Consider the following 21408-nt stretch of genomic DNA (forward strand, 5'->3'; position numbering starts at 1 on the left):
GATCAGTAGAAGAAATTAGAAGGGAAGAAAAGAAGTTTTCCACTCCTGTATGACCACAGAGTTACTTTAAAAAAAAAAATCCTTTCAAATACATTGTCAGGTTTCAGCTGAGAAAGCAGTAAATATGCCTGGTAGTACTGAACAACTGCTTGAATACAAGAGACGTCCCCAAAGAGAGGGCAAAAGCTACTGCCCTCTGCAGATCCAGAGTCACTCCCAAAGACAGCTAAAAGGAAGAAGGACTTAGACAATTCTCCTGAGAGGTGGTAACAGTCAGTAGGACCCCAGCCACAAATTGAGGTGCAATGCATATTTTAGCCATATTTTTGGGGTCCCAACCTTATGGTTGTCAAGCCAAGTTCTCAGGACACAAAATGAGACAAGGCAGGAGCTGTCCTGGGAAAGAAAGGACGATAACCAATGTTTGTCCTGCCAGCTGAACTTGGATCAACCAGACACCCGGATTGCCATCTGCGAGAGCTGACTTTGGTAACAATTCTTACCCTTTGTCAGCTTCCGCCAGCTTTCCCAGGATGCTGTCTGTGGGCTCTGGAGTGAGTTGGGTGTCCCAGAGGGTTCCATTCTGGTCACCAGAAACTGTAGAGGAGGTAAAGTTATTATTCCTCTGCTTGTTACAAAGAGTGCCTGGCTGAGAACGCCTTCTCTGGGCATTTCACAGATGGATGAGCTTATCTAAGATGGTTAAGTGACCCCACTGAGGGCACTGCAATTCTTGATTATCTTTAGTAACTTTAACCTATTAGCTCAGCCTGAAAAATTTTATTCACCAGCGACATCACATTGACTCCATTCCAGTTTAAGTCAGACCCAGTCTGACTCCAGATCCGATCCAGTTTCTGGACCTGATTAGCCTCCAGCGGGTTTCTGGACCCAGGCCAGAAAAACATATGCTCAGATGGTCTGGAAGCTCATGAGGCGGAAGCTGGGGACCCAGGACCAGGAGGACTTGCCCAGCACCTCCAGGGACTCAGTTCCTGCATGCTGGGGCTCCTGGCAACTGTCTGGGGTCTCCTTCGGTTCCCTTCCTGATATCAGTTTTAGTTAATATGCACTAAATCGGGCATATTAAAAAAAAATTAAAAGCCAATGAACAGGACCTCAGCCAGATGATCAAGGTCAGCCTCAATGCTGATAAGTCACGGGGATGTCAGACCCCCTTAATTTGATGTGATAAGAGTGGCAATGTGTCTCTGTGGTCTTCTCCCCAAACACCCATAACCCCAGGTGAATCATGAGAAAACCAGCAGGGAAATCCCAGCCGAGGGACATCCTGCAAAACACCTGACCAGCACTCCTCAAAACCCTCAAGGTCAGTAAAACAAAAAAGTCACAATCTAAAGGACCTAAGGAGCATGAAGACTAAATTGTTCTTGGTGGACTTACAGGAGAGAGAAAGGACACGGGAAACACTGAGGAAATATGAATAAACTCTGGACTTTTGGTGATAATATCATATCCATATTGATTTGTTAATCATAAAATAAATGCACCATATTAATGTAAGATGTTAACAGGGGAAATGTTAATACAAAATATTCATTGGGTGTCAGACATATGCAAATTTTTTGTAATTTTTCTGTAACTCTAAAACGATTCTACAATTAAAAGTTTACCTATAAATATCTAGAGGAGATTGCTTTTTTTGAAAACAGCAGTGGCTTTCTAAAGCAGTGGCCCGCAAACTTTAAACGTCAGATAAATCATCTGGCAGCCTGCTAAAATTCAGATTCTGATTGGGATGGGGTCTGAGAAGTTGTATTTCTAATTATCTCCCCCGACCATACTGAATGGGCTTCCCTGGTGGCTCAGATGGTAAAAAATCTGCCTGCCCATTCAGGAGGCCCAGGTTCGATCCCTGGGACCATACTGAATGAAGGCAATAAGCACCCTTCATAAAAGAAACGCGTTGTCAGAGGAATCATTTCCAATAAGATTCCTTCCCCTCATCTTTTATTAGTGGAAGTTACGAGGGAGTTGTATGGTTTTCTGGAGTGGTCTTAGGATGTGCCCTTTTCTCTTTGTGCAATAAAATATGCATTTTATGGCAAAATAAGAAAAATTTAAACATTTAAAAAAATTCTCTTTCGGTTTCTTCTCTCCTCCAACTATGCATATATCCACACCATACATTGGCCAAAACCTCCCCCATTAGCAGGAATATCTGCTGCTCAACCATAAACAGAAACATTCTCCTAGCATCAACAAGACAGCTCATTTTTGGAGTTCCTGGTAGTTAAGACTCTGCACTTTCACTGCCGAGAGCCCGGGTTCAATCCCTGGTAGGGGAACTAGAGATTGATCCTGCAAGCTGCATGGCTCAGCACCCCCATCTCCAAAAAAAAAAAAAAAAAATTAATGTACAGCCTTCTGTTTAAAACAAAAACAAAACTTATGTAAACTGTCTTGACTTCTAACGGGTGAAACAGTTCTCAGAGATTTCTGAGATACTCTTCTTAGGTTATTATAATCCTCAAATTTGGTTCGAATAAAATATACCAATTCTTTCTTAGACTAGACTGGTTAATTTTTTGCCAACACCCTTTTGCTGCTGCCAGATAACTTTGTACTGCTCAGAATTTAGGTAAGCTGGTACATCTTTTAAGTTTGGGCAGTTTTACAACTTCAGAAGTCAGGAATTCCCTGGCAGACCAGTGGTTGGAACTCAGCGCTCTCACTACCAGGGCCCCAGGTTCAATCCCTGATCAGGGAACTAAGATTCTGCATGTTGTGCAAATGGCCAAAAGAAAAAAAAAAGTAACAGCCGTTGATGGAGGGAGGGAGAAAAATTCAAATATGCCCAATAACAACCAACTAAAGAACAAGTCCAAAGAGCAAAGAAAATACCATGTCTCTTTTAGTCCCCTAGACTCTCCCTGTCCTCACTTAACCTGCTGTAAACTAATATTTACCTTCTGCGGCAGAGCTTCCTCAGAGCTGTTTGTAAACAGGGAGTTCAGAATTTCACACTATTCTAGTCATCCGCTCCTACCCTCAACTTCGATTTCCAAGGTTCCAGCTACCCACGGTCAAACTTAGCCAGAAAACATTACCTTGGAAAATTCCAGAAGTAAACAATTCCTGCCTGTTAAATTGGGTGCCGTTCTGAGGAGTGTGATGGAAACTCCCGCTGCCTCCCTCCGTCCAGGGTGGTGACTCACCCCTTTGTTCAGCGAGAGGAACGACAGACCCGGGAGACCTCAAACACCGGCTTGAACCCAGGCTTGGCCCGAGATGGCGGAGGATCCGGCTTCCAGGAGCCTGCCCCTTATTATGCGCACGTGGTAATACACTAGCATGCGCTGGAGGACCCGCCGCCAGCGCCAAAGCCCCTCGGAGACCAAGCGTAAAAGGCCGCAGGTGGGCGGGGCCCGACTCCTGAAAATCCCCACCCCTTCTCCAAGACAGTTGCAATAATCCTCCCACTCATTAGCCTAGATTACCTAGCCCATAAAATTACCCAGCCCGTGAAACCGAACCACCCCATATTTCCAGGCCTCTTGCCTTCCAAGATGTCCAACACTCTGTTTGTTGGATGATGTGTCTCCCAGGGCCTTTTTCCTTGCCTTTTGCAATGGACCACATCCTCTCTATGGAGTATCTCTCTAAATAAATCCACTTCTTATCTTTCACTTTGTCTCTCACTGAATTCTTTCTGTGGTTAGACATAAAGAATATAAGCTTCCTTAAGTCTTGAAACCAGATGGGTGATTTCAATTAAAAGACAGTGGGTTTGGGACTTCCCTGGTGGTCCAGTGGTTAAGAATCCACCTTCCAATGCAGGGGAGGCAGGTTTGATTCCTGCTTGGGGAATTAAGATCGTACATGCTGCGGGGGCTACAGAGCCTGTGTGCTCTACAGTTCAGGCCCTAAAGCAAGAGACGCCTGAGCACCACAATGGAGACCCAGCGCAGCCAAAAAAAAAAGTGGGTTAAGTCTCAGTCTGGGTTTTGTCTGGGTTTGAGTTCCAGTCTGTGGGTTCAAATCCCGATCTAAATTGTGCCATTTCATATCCATGCTATATACGTTACCCACCCACTGCTGCTGCTGCTAGGTCGCATCAGTCGTGTCCGACTCTGTGCGACCCCATAGACGGCAGCCCACCAGGCTCCCTCGTCCCTGGAACTCTCCAGGCAAGAACACTGGAGTGGGTTGCCATTTCCTTCTCCAATGCACGAAAGCGAAAAGTGAAAGTGAAGTCGCTCAGTCGTGTCTGACCCTCAGCAACCCCACGGACTGCAGACTTCCAGGCTCCTCTGTCCAAGGGATTTTCCAGGCAAGAGTACTGGAGTGGGGTGCCACTGCCTTCTCCGACCCACCCACTAGTATAGAAAAAAACAGTGTATGCAGTAGTAGGTCCTTTGTATCTGTGGAGCCTGCATCCTTGGATTCAGCCAACTTCAGATCCAAAATACTCTGGAAAAGAAATTTCAGAGAACTCCAAAGAAACAAAACTTGAATTTGCCACCCACCAGCAACTGTTTACATAGTATTTACATTGTATTTGGGCTTCCCTGGTGGCTCAGATGGTAAAGAATCCACCTGCAATGCAGGAGACCCAGGTTCCACCCCTGGGTCAGGAAGATCCCCTAGAGAAGGGCATGGCAACCCACTACAGTATTCTTGCCTGGAGGATTCTATGAACAGAGGAGCCTGGCGGGCTACAGTCCATGGGTTCGCAAAGAGTTGGACTCGAGTGAGTAACACTTTTTGCTACATTGTACTTGCTATTATTTACATAGTATCTACATTGTATTAGGTGTTAGAAGTAATCTAGGGGTGATGTAAAGTATACAGGGTCCTATCATATGAAAGCAACTTCTACATTATTTTATATGAAGGACTTAAGCATTGGCGGATTTGGGGATTGGCGGGTGGGAGTCCTTGGCCAATTCCTCATGAATACCAAGAGAGACTGTATGGGACTTGGTACTATATGCAGTTTCAGACATCCACTGGAGATCTTGGAATGAATTCCCCTCGGATAAGGGGTGGGAGGGCTAGTATATTTCCTTGGCAGTATTCAAAATTCAGGTGTCCTTTCTCAGATTTCAGGAATAACCTGAGTTATCCCTTCTGTGCTGCCGCCGCCGCTGCTAAGTAGCTTCAGTCATGTCCGACTTTGTGCGACCCCATAGATGGCAGCCCACCAGGCTCCTCCATCCCTGGGCTTCTTCAGGCAAGAATACTGGAGTGGATTGCCATTTCCTTCTCCAATATCCCTTCTGTGCTGCTGCTGCTAAGTCGCTTCCATTGTGTCCAACTCTGTGTGACCCCATAGACGGCAGCCCACCAGGCTCCTCCATCCCTGGGATTCTCCAGGCAAGAATACTGGAGTGGGTTGCCATTTCCTTCTCCAATATCCCTTCTGTAGTACATCCCAATAAAGTACCCGCTCCAACCCCTGCCCCCCTTTCTGTTTAGGCTTGTATTGAACAATTGCCTTTAAATTACCTCGCAGTACCCTAGGCCTGAGGGCAGGGAGCTCACCTTTTCCCAGAGTGCAATTAAGTTCCTCTGAGGGGAAGAGCCCTTTTTTAACCTCTCAGACCCACCTCGGAGATTCTGATCCCTTCCAAGTGGAGCGGGAGCCTGGAGTCTGTACACCCTCCCCCAGCATTGTGATCCTTATGCTCTAGCAAGAAGACCTGGGTTCGATCTCTGGGTTGGGATGATCCCCTGGAGAAGGGAAAGGCTCCCCATGCCAGTATTCTGGCCTGGAGAATTCCATGGTCTGTATAGTCCATGGGGTCGCAAAGAGTTGGATTCGACTGAGTGACTTTCATGTAGTTTCTTTAAAGGATCAGATTGACTCCTGAAAAAGAGTAACAGCAACAGCTCAGTGTAGCCTCTTGGTAAACGTACTGGCTAATCTATGCATCACAAATCACACACTGCGCTCTGGATGATCCCTACTTGCTTTCCGTCTCGGGTTACCAGGGCTGCCTTGGTTAGTAGGTGGGGTTCCAGGGAACTCTGCGACCAGAGATGGGATCCCAGCTCTGATAATTACCATCCTTGTGACTTAGGTATCTGCTTCCTAGCCTCTCTGTGCCTCTTGTCTTCTGCAAAAGGGCCCTAAACTGTCCTACAGTAGAAATGAGCCGAGCCGACCCCAGTGAGAATGAGCAGAGTAACTGACTCAGACCTTGCTACTCAGGCGAATCAGCCACCACCACTTGGGTTAACTTTCTAGTAAGGAAAGAGAGTCAGCTGTGCTCTGATTGCAGGGTATTGACTGGGAAAGAGGAGGGAGTGTGGCTAACTAGAATCGGGGCATACTTTGCTATGGGTTTTCAGCTCATATTGGGCTTTCTCTGTTTGGTCCTGAGTTGGAAGTAGAAACAAAATACAGGGCACTTGGGTGTCATTCGTCAAATCCTGGCCAGTCTGGGTCAATTGTTGCAGACACTGTGGTTTGGCTTCTCGGAGTGGCTGCTGCAGAGGTCGTGGGTCAGAGTTCACTGTTATAGACGGTCCGGCCATTGTCTGTTTGTGTATTCAACATCTCACTACCTATTTCATGATTGTTCTTCCCAGAATTAAATGAGCTAAAGTCATTGCTTATAAAGGGCGAGACAGAGCCAGGCATGTGGCAAATACGCAAAAATGTTAGCTGTTGTTTTCCCTGTTTAAAAAAATTTTTTCTAGGTTTTAAAAAAATATTTATTTTTGGCTGTGCTGCTTCTTCATTGCTGTGCGAGGGTTTTCTCTAGTTGCAGCGGTTCCCAGGTCTGCTGGGGAAGTCTCCTGAACAATCATTCTTGATTCATACTAATTACTCAGTATTGTTTACCTTACTCCACTGCTTCTCAATTCCCTCACTGTAACTGTCACTGATATTAGTACCTGTGTCAAAATATAGGTTGGATAATATGTGTGAAAGACTTGACCAGTGCAGCAGCACCTATTAAATATTTGATAAATATTAGCTGTCATTATTAAAACCTCATCTCTGCAGCCCTGGGTGGAAATATATATAGTCGTCCCTCTTATTCATGGAGGATACATTCCAAGGCCCCCAACAGATGTCGGCAACCAGGGCTGGTACTGGCCCATGTACATATACACTTTTTTTCCTGTATATACATCCCTATGATAAAACTTAACTTACACATTTGACACCGTCAGAGATTAACAACAATTAGTAACAATAAAATAGACAAATTATAACAATATACTGTGATAAGTTATGAGAATGCAGTCTCTCTAAAAATACCTTATTGTACAAAAGCAATGCCTTTTCCATTTTAACTAAGCATTTAACACATACTGTGGCTGTGACTTCTGCAGCCTGAGGGGCGACAGCAAAATTGTTACAAATTTCTTTCTTCTTCACAATTTCATGGATAAAAGATTTGTTCCTACCGTGGATCTTAGTAACCTCAGCATAGGATTGTTTTCTTCCCTCATGAGGTCAATTTCTGTCTCTTCTCTTAAAGGAAACACTTCACGGCTTCTCCTTACCATATTCGAACATCCAGCATCACTCCTCGTGCACTTTGGGGCCATTTTTTCAGTAAAATGAGGATTATCTGAACAGGAGCACTGGGATATCTGGGACAGTCGATCCGGATATGCTGGACAAATGGGATTCTCGTCCCGGGACGAAGCAGGATATCACGAGATTTTGCCTCGCTATTCGGAGTGGTACAGCAGTTTAAAAACTCAGGCGTTGTTTCTTTCTGGAATTTTCCATTTAATATTTTCAGAAGATACAATTGACTGCAGGTAAGCACAGCTGGGAAAACAGAACCATGGTCTAGGCGGGAGTTAGTCTATTAGCAACAGAATCCAAAAGTCGAAGGATAGAAGAAAATGCTGTGGAGCCGGGGGTCCCCCGTGCCCCACTGCTGACTGGTTCTTGAGGCGGTCGGCGGGCGAGCCAGCCTGGTGTCCTCTGCCGCTCCCCATGGCTCCTGAGCTCGCCTCACCACCTGAAGCATCTCTACCACCCCCACTGCCCCTTCTCCCCTCCTGTCTGTGGTAAAACTGCTTTCCGCGAAACCGGTATTTGGTGCCAAAAAGGTTAGGGACCATTGCTGTAGAGCAGTGTTGTTGTTTTTTTGCTTTTACGGTTTATTTATCTGGTCAAGCAGCATGTGAGATCTTAGTTCCCCAACCAGGGATCGAACCCGTGTCCCCTGCTGTGGAAATATGGAGTTCTGACCACCGGACTGCCAGGGAAGTCCTGGTTGAACATCTAATTACTTACTTAATTTGAGGCTGCGCTGGGTCATCGTGAGTGCCCATGGGCTTGTTCTCTAGTTTCCGCGAGTGGGAGCTACGTTTTGTGGTGGTGCACAGGCTTCTCACCACCGTGGCGTCTCCTGTTTCAGGGTACAGGCTGTGGAGCACTGGCTCTGTAGGTGTGGCTTTGGGAGCTACGTTTTGTGGTGGTGCACAGGCTTCTCACCATGGTGGCATCTCCTGTTTCCGGGTACGGGCTCTGGAGCACTTGCTCTGTAGCTGTGGCTTAGTTGCCCCAGGGCAGGTGGGATCTTCCTGGACCAGGTATTAAATCAGTTTCCCCTGCATTGCTAGGCTGATTCTTAACCATCAGGTAAGTCCAGAACATTCTAAAAAAAGAGAGACTTGGAGGTTCAGAGAGGAATAATAAGTGATCCTCCTACTCTGAGCTGAAGAACTGCAGGGCCAAGTTCAGGCTCTTTCCCAAGCACCCAGTGGACACAGCAGGTGAAACGAAAGTTCAAGTGCTGGTTGTTCCATCGGACTCTATCAACATAATCCATGGTATCTTCACGGCCCCCATCACCTCCTCCTCCACACACATGTGCACAGACTCACACAGCAATGAGGAACAGACCTAACCTAGCATGCCTCTCTCTCTCTGAACTTTATCATAAGAATTGGATTGTAGTTTCAAGAACCTAGCCCAGGAGGAAATGAGATGGCAGAGAAACAACTTTTTTTTTGGCATACGATTTGTTTTATTTCTGCTTGGTCAACAAAACATGCTTTGTTGCCTAGAAGAGCTAAATCAGGCTCTTTAAATCCCCTGTCACTACAAATATTCTCTTGATTTATTAAAAAATGTTCAATACATTTGTGATTTAGATTAGCACAGCTACAAAATACATACAGGGCATAGCATTTGTTTTTCAATTGGCATTTTAGTGGGACCTTTAGATAAAGCATTTCAAATAATAGCAATTGTGACAATGATGATGAGAGAGACACAGTGATTACTATTGTTTTTTGAGTGTCTGCCCTGTACTAGGCACTAGACTGCTGCTGCTGCTGCTGCTAAGTCGCTTCAGTCGTGTCCGACTCTGTGCGACCCCATAGACGGCAGCCCACCAGGCTCCCCCGTCCCTGGGATTCTCCAGGCAAGAACACTGGAGTGGGTTGCCATTTCCTCCTCCAATGCATGAAAGTGAAAAGTGAAAGTGAAGTCGCTCAGTCGTGTCCGACTCTTAGCGACCTCGTGGACTGCAGCCTACCAGGCTCCTCCGTCCATGGGATTTTCCAGGCAAGAGTACTGGAGTGGGGTGCCATTGCCTTTTCCGGCACTAGACTAGAAACTTTCTATCCACTGCTGCTGCTAAGTCACGTCAGTCGTGTCCAACTCTGTGCGACCCCATAGACGGCAGCCCACAGGCTCCCCCGTCCCTGGGATTCTCCAGTCAAGAACACTGGAGTGGGTTGCCATTTCCTTCTCCAATGCGTGAAAGTGAAAAGTGAAAATGAAGTCGCTCAGTCTGACTCCTAGTGACCCCATGGACTGCAGCTCACCAGGCTCCTCTGTCCATGGGATTTTCCAGGCAAGAGTACTGGAGTGGGGTGCCATTGCCTTCTCCTTCTATTCACTATGCTGTTTAATTGTCTGAAAAACATGTGGGCAGACTCTGAATAAAGATGGTAGACTGGACACATATTTATAGCCACATTCTCCCCAAAGCTCAAAATATCAAAAAGCAGTACTTTTTATTTCGTTTGGTGAATAAATACTTAAGAACAAAGGGGAACAGGAGAAAAGTTTATAGAAAGGACATTTTGGAATCTGGAAAGTAAAAAGATACAAAGAAAAAGAAAGTAAAAAAGGCATAACCTTTGGGATTAGGTTCAACTCAAGTGGCAGTACAGCCAACTCAACAATGGTTTAAACACATGAGGTCTATTTCTTGCAGGTAAGTACGGGATTTGGAGAGTAAAGAGTAAATATGAGAATTCCATAAAGTTGCCAGGGACCTAGCAACTTGGTAACCTCCCCCTCCCCCTGCCCTGCCCCGCTCCCCAATCTCTGGGTGTGACTCTCATCTCATGGTCCAATGTGGCTGCTTGAGCTCCGTGCATTGCATCATTTTTTCCAGATGGCAGTAAGGAGGAAAGTTGGGTGGAAGAGGCATGCATATCACCTTACAGACACTTCTTTCAGATTTTTCTTATCACATGTCTTCCACCTGCAATAGCAATCTCTATCAGAGGTAGATGTTATCTAGGTTAACTAAGCTATTTTAATATCTGTCTCTATGATTAACCAAGCCTAATGGACTGACAGTGACTGAACCACCGTCGCCGCCACATGAACGGACATTTATTAAACAAATACTGCACCTGAGCACAACTTTGGAGTCTGAAACACAGTGTGATAAGGACTTGTCAGGAGTGAGGACTTCAGAAGGAGGCCACGGGGACAGAGCCATAGCCATGCGATTTTATTTCCTTAGTCTTGGGCACTTGTTTTATGCTCCTCGGTTAGCACAATAGAGGAGAAAGACCCTTCTCTACTCAGTGGCTCCCAGCTGTCAATTTCCTGTCCTTCCTTCACCCTCTGAGGGGTTCCTAGGAGTACAGCACGTTGGTCAAGGGCAGTAAGGAGTCTGTCTGAAACAGTCTATTACAATTGCCAAGTTCATAACCACACTCTCTTTTGGACCCTGCGATGTATACATTGCCATAGCGAAGAGTCATAGAAAACTAGGTTCTAGGGCAACACCACTGCTTCTCTGATTTGGAAGCAGGTTTCACCTCCCTAAGCCCCAGTTTCCTCATCTGTAAGGTGGTTAATAATTGCACCTACCATACAGTGTGACCGGTAGAGTTACATAATTCCTGGTAAGTGCTCAGCACACTGCTTTAACATAGTAATGCTGAGGGAATGTTAGCTCTTATTATACAGTGGGGACAACAGACCCATCAGATGACAGTCAGACCTAAAATCAGAGTTGTGCTTCGTGGTTGGATTTTAAAGCTCTCCTGGTCCCGTTTTAATTACCAGTAACAACAATGATAGTAGCAAGCATTTAATGCTATAATATTTGATAACAAGAGCTAGCTTTGCGCTTGGTGCTGCGCTGAGTGCTTTGGAGTCATCACTTCTGTTGTTTCTTTCTCTTTATGCCTCTCCCCACACTCTGCCCCTGGTATGCATGTGTATATATAGCCCACCAGGCTCCTCTGTCCATGGGATTCTCCAGGCGAGAATATGGAGTGCGTAGCTCTTCCCTTCTCCAGGGGATCTTCCCAGCCCAGGGATCGAACCTGGGTCTCCTGTATTGCAGGCAGACTCTTTACCATCTGAGCCACCAGGGAAGTATGTATATATACACACACAATAATTTTACTTTTTGTTTTTATTTTCCCCTGGCATATTTACATGCACAGTCTGGCAGGATTTGGGGTGAATCTTGGGCTCCAGGACACGAAGTCTTTGGAAGAATTATTTGCAAGTTCATGAGAGCTGCGGATCAGAGCCACGTCTAGGAAGCTCTGGCTGTCAAAATAAGACACTCTAAACAGGTGGTGGAAGATTTTAAACAGAATGGACTTCTCATGGCAACATGACTGCCCCCAGAGGGGGCCCTTCTCTCTGCAGGACAGAAAGGAGCCAGGGAAGAAGTTAGGCTGAAATAGAATTTTGTGAATGTTGGCAAGTTAGCAATTACAGCCACACTGACACTTGGGCCTATACACATGAATTAAATGAGTGATGTTTCCAAATGTAAGGGTCTAATTTCTGCAAGTCCCTGCAATGGTTGTGATGAGGTCTCCAGGGGAGAGTGCCTACTTGTGGCCCAGGAGATTTTTCTTAGTCCATTTGTACTTATTCCAGAGAACTTCCAAAACAATACAAAATCACTCTCTCCTAAAGTTACGGGCACTCAAGTTCCCTCTGATTAAAACAAATATGGCAGAAGGTTAAGTGTGACTACACCTATGTGTGTGTGTCAGGGGTAGGGTAGAATGGATATTCATTGTGCTCATCTCTCAACATTTCTGGATGTCTGAAAAATGTCATTATAAAACATGTTGGAAAATAGGAAAAGAATAGATTACCGAAAAAATAATAGAAGTAATCTCATAGAAAGAGAAACACAGTACTTTAACTGGAACATATTTACCTTTAAGAAAAAAATTCACTTCTTTTTAACACTTATCTCACTTTCCCATGGAGGATCAAACCCCCCCGGGCATCCACCTGAGAACCAGCACTGGGGATCCCTGTTCTGGAAAGGCAGCTCGTGGGGTGGTGGGTTGAGAGGATGAGTTTGGGGTAGGTGACCTTGTTTGTGTTCTATTCCAGACCTTGCTGGCTTTTGCTCACCCAGTGACCATGGACATGCTACTTCAATTCTTTGTGCCCCATTTGCCTCCTCTGTAGAAACTGGGCTGATACTCATGGAACCAGGTAAGTGACGTGGCCACTGTCACAGCTTGCAAGTGACAGTAACTGAGTTTGGTTCCCAAGATAAATGATAGGAAAGCCTGTCACCAAAGCTCTCCCCCATCTCCGCATACCTCTAGGTCTTGGCTGGCTCTGCTCTCAGAACCCTCATCATTCTTTGTTGGTTTTATTCTAACCAACTGATTTCTGGATGCAAGGGGTATTTCATTTTTCTTGACTTTTCTAAGAGATCTAATACAATTTTTTGTTATCTGTGTGTTTGAATGAATAATCAAAATACAAAAACACTTTCTAACTAAGTCCACATTAACCAGGAGAGTTTTCCCTGAGAATCCTGTTCAATATTCTTGCTTATTAATTATAGCAGGTTTGCAGAATTGTTGGGGCATTTGTGTGTCTGAAAGGAAAGGAAATGACCATCACTGGTAATAACAATGAACTCAAGAAATGTGGCTCTCAGGAATGTTACACCGAACCTTGTGCCCACTGCATGAGTAATGCCAAATTGTTTTCGGCAGAAAATGTACCAGTCTTCTGTTCGTAAACTGTGTTATTGCAGAAGTCAGAAAGAAAACTTCAAATGTAGAAAACCATGTCTCAAATTGGGCTTTCGCCCTAAAATTGTGGGTAACAGCACCATCTGGCGTGTAGTTGTATAACTACATAGTTAATTTTTTTTTTTTTAATCAATGTAATAATCAATTGATTCAGCTGGCTTTACAATAAGAAACCATTCTTTAGGCTTTTGTAAGCACATGCTGAGGATTTTGGCTCATTCCCAAGCTTAAGACTCTGCAAACCCATAATAATCTTACAAGCTAAACAGGGTTCACCCTGTGACAGATCCCAAGTCAAGATCACATCCAAGTTGAAGTCCAAGGGGAGCAGAAACTATGAATAAAGGAAGCTAGTGAGGAAACAGGGGGAAAAAAAAGCTTGCCCATGAACACAGAGCAGGAGCAAGAGATCGTGAAACCCATGAGAGAAAAAATCAGGCTTGTCCTTGGGCTCCTGCAGGTAATGACAATATTCTTATTTAGCTCATTTACATCCTGATCATAAACTTTTGAGTGAGTCTCTGCTGCTTGCAATCTAATAAGCGTAACTAAGACAGCATTAGTTTCAGTGAAGTCCAAAGACTTAAATAGTCCAAAGACTTTAGTCCAAATACTAAATCTGACTTGCTTAATTGCACAATTCCCCAAATGCCTGAATGCCTTTCTTCATTGACCTCTGATCAAGGCCAACAGTTAGAGGCAGGAAGAGAGGAATAAAATGAGGTCATCATAACCATTTGGGACCATGATGGGTAGTCTGGGCCACCCAGTCAGACTTGTCAGTTCCTGTCTCTCACCTGAGGATGGGCCAGGAATTAGACAGGCAAATGCCCTCGGATGATGCTAGAGAACTCAGCAACCAGAACCAGTAGGATCTACGTAGCACCTCGTGAATCTCTGGCCAGAAATGGGCTCTTCAATGCCTTCAGTAAATCTCATCAAATCATCAAATCAGCATTTGATTCACAAGCTAGTAACTTCCAGATTTACCGTCAGTGCAGATCAGCCGTTCTTAACTCCAGGAACAACTGGCAATGCCTGGGGACACTTTTGGTTGTTGCAGCTGCAGGAAAGGCAGTGCTACTGGATCTAGTTGGCAGAGGACAGAGCTGCTGCTAAACATCCCACAGTGCACAGGAGAACCCTGCAACAAAGAATACGGGATCCCCAAATGTCAGCAGTGTTGAGGTTGAGGAACCCTGGTGTCCATGGCAGAGAAGCCTAGAGGAAGTTTTAAAGTGGTAGGAAGGGCAGAGGTTCGAACGAGAAGTTGAGAATCCTGCCAAGGGGAGTACTACCCAGCTTGGAGAACACCATACTATATCACCATCTGTGGAAGATGTCAAGTCATGGGCAACAGGTGCCAGTAGAGGGTCTGATGAGGGCAACCTGAGATAAATCTAAGCAGCAGGTCCTTGAGAAGCTGAGCAGAGGCTATGGATGATGATTGGAGAAACTGAGGCTAAGGAGATTGACTCTATTCATCCCCTTCCTCACCACTAAGGGATTTGGGGATCTAATTTCCTATTCACATCAAAGGAATAAGTTGGCTCGGGTGACAGGGGCAAGGGGTTAAATTGGGATGAGCAGAAGCTGGCAGATTAATAGTAGCTCACTTAAATGTACATGGATTTGGAAAGAGTGATGTGATGGATCTGCGATGGGATAGTGGGTCTGTCAAAACTGAAACATGCTTACCTTAGGTTAGCTTTCGATTGGGTAACTTCCCAGGAAAGCAAGTCTCTCCTCTAAAGAGCAGGCAGTGCAGAAATTCCAAAGCAACATCAATCCCAGGACTTGAAGATAAAAGTCCTGATAAAAGGACTTGAAGATAAAACTCCCTTCTTCCCATTTTCCTCACTTTAAAACCCGTGGAGTCTTGCATTCTTCTGTAAACTAGGGCCAGAGAAATCACAGTCAGATTTCCCTGTAACACTAAGAAGAAAGTTCTAAGTAGGGAATGTTCTGGAAAAGTCTATAAACGGCAGGCATTTGTAACCAACAGAAACATGCTGGGACTGGAAGAAACTTCTCCATGAAGAAACACCTCCATCAGCAGGTGCGTGGGAATTTGCTTTTTTATAGCGTGGAATAGCGTTGACTTTATACGCATAACAAAATCTGTGACTTAGCCTGGGAAAGTTCTGGAAGGCTTCTGAGCAAGACCCTTCACTTCCTGCCATAAACACCGGACAGGCCCTGTAGCCTTAGAAAGCCAACATCACTTGCCTCCTCCCTTTCCGTGCGGTGCGCTAGTCCGGCCAGGCCCGGGACTACATTTCCCAGGATGCCCAGTGGCGGGAGCTCCTGCGGGATAGGCCAGAGCCACGCGGAAGTGATTACGGGTCGCCCAGCAACGGGGGCGGAGCCCTGGGCTAGGATTGGATGCTCACGCCCCCGGCCTGGGGCGGGGCGGGGTTAGGAGCTCGGCCCCGCCTCCGGAGCCCCGGGGCGCTCGCCGGCTTTTACTTCCAGCCGAGCGGCCGTGTGTGTCGCTCCGCGCTTTCCCCTGAGTTCCCCCGAGGCCCCGCCCTCCTTTGCTCCGGCAGCTGCGAAAGTGCGGGCCTCGGATTCAGCGGCCCGGGCGCTGAGGGGCCCCCGGGCGGCGCGGTGCGCAGGCGCGAGCGTGCGGGGAGCGCGGCGCGCGGTTGAAGCCGGAGTGAGTTCCTGGGCGCGGAGACCGGGGGCTGGCGGGCGAGCGACCGCTTACCCCGCAGCCATGGCAGCCCTGCGCTACGCTGGCCTGGACGACACCGACAGCGAGGACGAACTGCCCCCGGGCTGGGAGCAGAGGACCACCAAGGACGGCTGGGTTTACTATGCCAAGTAAGGGGGGCGTCCGGGGCGCGCGGAGAACCCTGACCGCTCCGCGCGCCCCGGGACACGTGCTGCCTTTGGACCCCTGCCCGCGCGGGGAAGGCCTGCGCAGTGAGGGCTGCCAGCCTCCTGAGGACGGGCCCCATCCCGCTTTCTGGCCCTGCTGTCCAGCGTGGGGTCACCTGGCGGCGCCCAGACACGCCCTCTGCTGCCCAGGAGGCGGCAGTGCCCGGCGGTGCGGGGATGCACACGCTTGCATCCCCTTTCCCCAACATCAGAAAAAACGAGCACGCCCCGCTCCTTTCTCGGATAGAAGGGCCGCCTGGGAGTGTGTATTTGTAACCGACGTCCTAGTAGAGCTGTATGTGTATGTATGTATGTATGCACGTATATGCTTGTATATAAAATGTAGCTAATACAGCTTTACTGTAGTTCTCGGGAAAGTTTTGGAAGCCCCAGAAGGCCCTCTCTCCCGCCTCTTACTGTGTGCCCGTGGGAATAACTGTCAGGGGTTACTCATCTGTTAAGAGGGTTGGTTGGAGCGTTTTAGTTGAGGCCTGAACAAACTCTGCTGGGTCCCACTCTCGGCAGCTGACAGCACCGTCTCAGCCTGACACTAGAATCATCTGAGGACCGTCATAACTAGATTTGGGGTCTCAGCGGACACCCCACGTAGGGACTCTGTTTTTTAAACTTCCAAGCTAAGGCAGGTTGTGGCTTTGAGAAACACGGAAGTAAATCAGTGGTTTTCTACTCTTGGGAAACTGACCGGGCTCTGCTCCAGGCTTCCACCTGCAGGTGATTCTTCTCTTCATTTGCTTGCTCTGCCTCCAGCCCCCTACTGCTAGTTCGTGAAATCTTTCCCAGGTGATTCTGATCTGCCCTAGGTTGTGAGCCACGGCTGGCTGCCTTTGGTGGCTTTCTAGAAAGAAAAGCAGGAGCAAAAGACCTTGCTGCATTCTTTGAAGACACGTTGGGAAGGTATCCTATGCCAGGCCCTTTGCTGAGCGCTGGTTTTACTGAGATAAATAAGACCGCATGGTGGGACTTCCACTTGGTGGTCCAGTGGTTGAGACCAAGATCCTTCAAGATGCCTGTTGTGGCCAAAAAATAAAAAAGGTGGTCCTCACACGGTCTGTGTGACCAGTGGCAGCATGCCCAGCATGAGCTGTGTGGGCAGGTGGTGAGGTGCCTGGGGTGGTTGGCCCCTGAGCCCTGCCTTTGGGCACAGGTCGAAGTTGGCAGGTCCAGGGGCAGCCCTGGTAGGAGAGACAGAGGCCCCGCCCATGCCGTGGTGGTGCAGGAACCTGAGCACAGGTGAGGAGGAAGGGCCCTGCTGTGCCTCAGGGGAGCTGGGCTGCATGGTCAGGACCCCGAGTGGGGTCCACTGAAGCTTTGCGGCCAGGCAGTGAGCTCGGCTATGTGTCTTTATTTATTTGTTGGAAATGGCAAGATTTTATTCTTTTTTATGGCTGAGTAATATTCCATTGTAGGTAGATAAATAAGTAGATATAGAGTAAGCAAGATGAGTAGATATATAGTAGATAAGTAGATACAAATTTTTGAATCATTGTGTTTCATTGTATTTTCATTTTAAAACTCAGCATTTAAAAAACTTAGATCATGGCATCCAGTCCCATTGATTCACTTCAGTTGTGTGTCTTTAGAAGGATGATTTCTGCTCTGGAGGACTGCAGGGAGCCAGGGGCTCCGGGTGGCTTCTGAATGGGCGTTGGTTGTGGCCAAGGCCCCTGCCTGAAGGGCTCTTTGATCCCTGGGAGCTGAGCTTCAGTGTCTCTGCCCACGAGGGCGCCCCCGTGCGTGGGCCCTGCCCTCTCCTCCCAGCACCTTGCGCTCCCCCGTCTGCAGTTCTCTACGTGCCACTCGGCCTTGCCTGCTGTCTGTCCCTCCCCAGATTGTCAGCGTCGTGAGCACAGGGACCGTTCCTCGTTCCCCTCCATCCCCCATGCTTAGCATCACGGAGCTGTAAGCTCAGTCCACGGGGAGTAAGGAAGTTAGCTCATCAAGCGAAGGTCTCCTGGGCCTCCCTGGGTGGGTGGCCTTCTGGGCCCTGGGGATGTGAAGAGGCACTGGGCCTGCTTCCTGGCTTCCGGGGCCTCCCTTGCTCTGGGTAGGGCCTGTCCCTGTTCTGGCCACTGTCCCCAGAGCTCCCGGACTCCCTTTCAGGTTTGACCTGGGGCCTCATGCTTGGTCTGGAGGCTCCTGTGGCTGTGGTCACTCTGCTGTCCCCCAGAAGGATGTTGCTGAGCCATGAGAGACATCAGGATTCTTGGCCTCCAGAGATGAGGATTTCAATCCTGGGCCAGTGACGAGGCTTGATCACTCAGAGCTTTTGTGGGATAAAGTGTTATTAAAGTATAAAAGAGATAGAGAAAGTTTCTGACATAGACATCAGAAGGGGGCAGAAAGAGTGTCCCCCTGCTAGTCTTTAGCTGGATGTTTTATGTCTGTTAGAAGGCTGTTAATCAGATAAGTAGCTCAGTCAGTAAATCATCTGCCTACAGTGCAGGAGACCTGGGTTCGATTCCTGGGTTTGGAAGATCCCCTGGAGGAGGGCATGGCAACCCACTCCAGTATTCTTGCCTGGAGAATCTCATGGACATGCAAGAGTCGGACACGACTTAGCGACTAAAGCATCACCAGTCGGATAAGAGAGACACCTCAAGGCTGAGGGAGTTTCCCCAGGCCCCTCTCCCACAATATGCATTTTTGAGATAGGATGGTGTGTCATCCCCCAGCCATAAAACAATTGGCATGAATACTGGTTTGTTGAGCTACTATCAGCCCAAGGTTTGAGAAAAGAAAAAAAGTCTTAGGTGGAGCCATTTTGAAGAAAGGCACGTTCCACAGCAAATACATAGTCTCATTAACATAGCTTAAGGAAAACGTGCTGGTGACCTCAGGGTTTGAGAAAAGTAAGTTCAGGTGGAACCAGGTGTCGTGGTGGCAACACAGAATTTTGGGAGAAAGCATCTGACCCTTGTAGTTTGTTTGTTTCCTCCTGCCGTTTAAGGGAGAGAGAAAAAATGTCTGCCGCTTGCAGCCTCTTCCCTCCGTTTGGGGACCCCTGCCCGCCTGGCCACCCGCCTCCCACCCCCCGCGCCTTGCCTTCTGCCGGGCAACCCTTCCCTCCGCTTCCTTCCTGGAAGGCGTCTGCCTCCTTCGCTCAGTAAGGCCCGCAGGCTCCCGCCGGCTCCACTGAGGGCTTCCAGGAGCCCACAGCGGGGGACTCCGTGGTGCCTGCGTGGTCCCTGGAAAACACCCCGGGGCCCCCAGTGGTGTTTGGCCCTGTTGACTCTGGCTGTGGTGATAGAGCTTGGCAGGCTCCCGGCCGGAGTGGTGGGTGCCTCTCCACAGACGCTCTCCCCTCCTCCCAGCCCTTGATCTTTGCTCGGGGTGAAGGATGCCTGAAACGACCCAGGCCCTGCGTTCCCAGCAGTCCCCCTGAGCTCTGCCGACCTGCAGGCATCCCGGGCTTTTGTTCATTCCCAGTTCTGGAAGCTCATGCGCCCTCGGGGTCTGGGGAACCTGACCGATCTCTCAGAAGGTTGCCCTTGGAGTCCTTCCTTCTCTCCAAGGCGTTCCTCCCACTGCGGCGGGGTGCCCCCCACCCCGGCCAAGGCCTGAGGCTGCAGCTCCCAGCTGGCCCCTGGGGTCTCGTGGGAACCCCCCTCGCAGCCTCGCTCCTTCTCTCCCATGTGGGTTCTGTCCGCCCCTCAGCCTCCCCAGAAGCAGACCTCAAAGGCTCTCATGGCTCAGTGCCCCCAGGCTGGGCCCCCAGAGAGGCCCGGTATTGTGGCGGAGGGTGACCGGTCAGCAGCGTGAGCTGGGGGGCCTTTCTCACTGCCCTGACACCACCCAGGGCAGTCCCTCTGCCTTAGCTGGGGAGGGGACTGAGGGGCGAGGGCTCGGTGCTGAGGGCCGTGATGCAGTCCTGGGGGTCCTCGGGGCCTCAGGTCCTGCCCCCCTTTGCTCCTGAAGCCCTTGGGCCTGAAGGGCGATGGCTGGCCTGCCCAGTGGGTGGCGGGTCCCCGTCTGCAGGAGGCTCTGGGTCTCCCTGTTGAGCTTCAAAAAAAAACCCCAAAACCTTAGAAGAGCATACTTAAAAGTGATAGCCATGTAATGTGGTGTGAATTTAATTTTGATCCCTTTGTTTTACATTAAGATCACTGTTAATTATCTCTTTAAATGACAAAAAGAAAAAGAGAAAGCTTGCTGAAAGAAAAGAAAAATAAAAGGACTTCTTTTTGAAGGAGAATAAGATAACAGTGGGGACGTGTTGTAATTTTCTGTTCATTAAAAAGTCATTTTAGGTTACAGTGGAAAGGGAACAGCTTTTAGTTAACTTTTATATGAAATTTATTTCAAAGAATCCTTTTCTGTCAAAGGCACAGTTCTTAGTTCTTCACACATGTAGACTGACTGAGGCTTCTCTGACCCCAGGAAGGGGCCGCTATTACTCCCTTTGTACTGATGGGGAAACTGAGGCTCAGGGAGGTTTAGTGACTTCTCCAAGGGCACAAGGCTGGTGAGCGGGAGGACCAGGAAGTGTGGGCGTCAGGCCCGGGACCCCAAGTCTGCGGGAGATGGGGGCAGTGTCTGCAGAGCCTTGCCGTTGCCACAGCTGTGTTGGCATCTGGTGGGTAGAGACCAGGGATGCTGTTCATCACCCTGCTGTGCCCAGGATGGTCCCCACTGCAGAGAGTGATCCCGCCCTCCAGGAGTGCCAGGGCGGGAGCAGGGTTACGCTTCCTAGGGAGTCGGGGCTTCCTTTCTCCTGGCAGGGCTGCCGGTGCCCTCTGTCTGCAGGGATCTCATCCATCACCGGTGCTGTCCCGGGCCCGCCTCTCACCCTCCCTGTGCTGCGGGGAGACCGGCTCACCGGGTGCGTGCGGTGCGGGAGCTCAGGTGTGTGGCCTGAATCCAGAGTCCACAGTGTCCTTGCGCTGGCCGCTGAGAGTTTGCAAAACACCAGAAGCCGGCAGTTGCTGAAAAGACCCTGCTTTTGATGTGCAGCATCTTACAGGAGCATTTACTTGCTCTCTGTATTTATTCTCTTTAAAATAATGGCTCCGGAAGAATGTTCTGTTATCCGGTTGTCAGTGATTTCGTGTTATTTGCTACTCTGGCCTGAGCATGTGAACTTGAGTGCTTCTTGCAACATGCAGCTTTTTTGGCATTAAGTAATTTTATGTTTTTCTTGATGATAGGTCACCTGTTGACAGATGTCTCTAGTCTGTTATTGGCTCGTGGTGTGAATTTGAATGATAACTGTATATGCTCTCCTGAGATGAAAGGCTAGTTTGGCATGGAAATCAGACCAGCTTGTATATTTGATTTGTTCAA

The 21408-nt window shown here is 48.3% G+C and overlaps 1 protein-coding gene across 7 annotated transcripts in view; it reads left to right on the forward strand.

Annotated features, from left to right (window-relative positions):
* Positions 1–15840: 15840 nt before the first annotated feature.
* WWOX (WW domain containing oxidoreductase) overlaps positions 15841–21408 on the forward strand; it is a 930720-nt gene continuing 925152 nt past the window's right edge. For 6 of the 7 annotated variants that reach the window (XR_009491178.1, XR_003030202.2, XR_009491177.1 and 3 more), the window contains exon 1: positions 15841–16050. Coding sequence is in view for 4 of the 7 variants with exons in the window: in XM_059876988.1 (XP_059732971.1) it covers positions 15944–16050 (107 nt within the window). In the remaining 3 variants the exon portion in view is untranslated. 7 annotated transcript variants of the gene reach the window in all.

This window comes from Bos taurus, chromosome 18 (genome assembly GCF_002263795.3).
Source record: "Bos taurus isolate L1 Dominette 01449 registration number 42190680 breed Hereford chromosome 18, ARS-UCD2.0, whole genome shotgun sequence".
NCBI classification, from domain to species: domain Eukaryota; kingdom Metazoa; phylum Chordata; class Mammalia; order Artiodactyla; family Bovidae; genus Bos; species Bos taurus.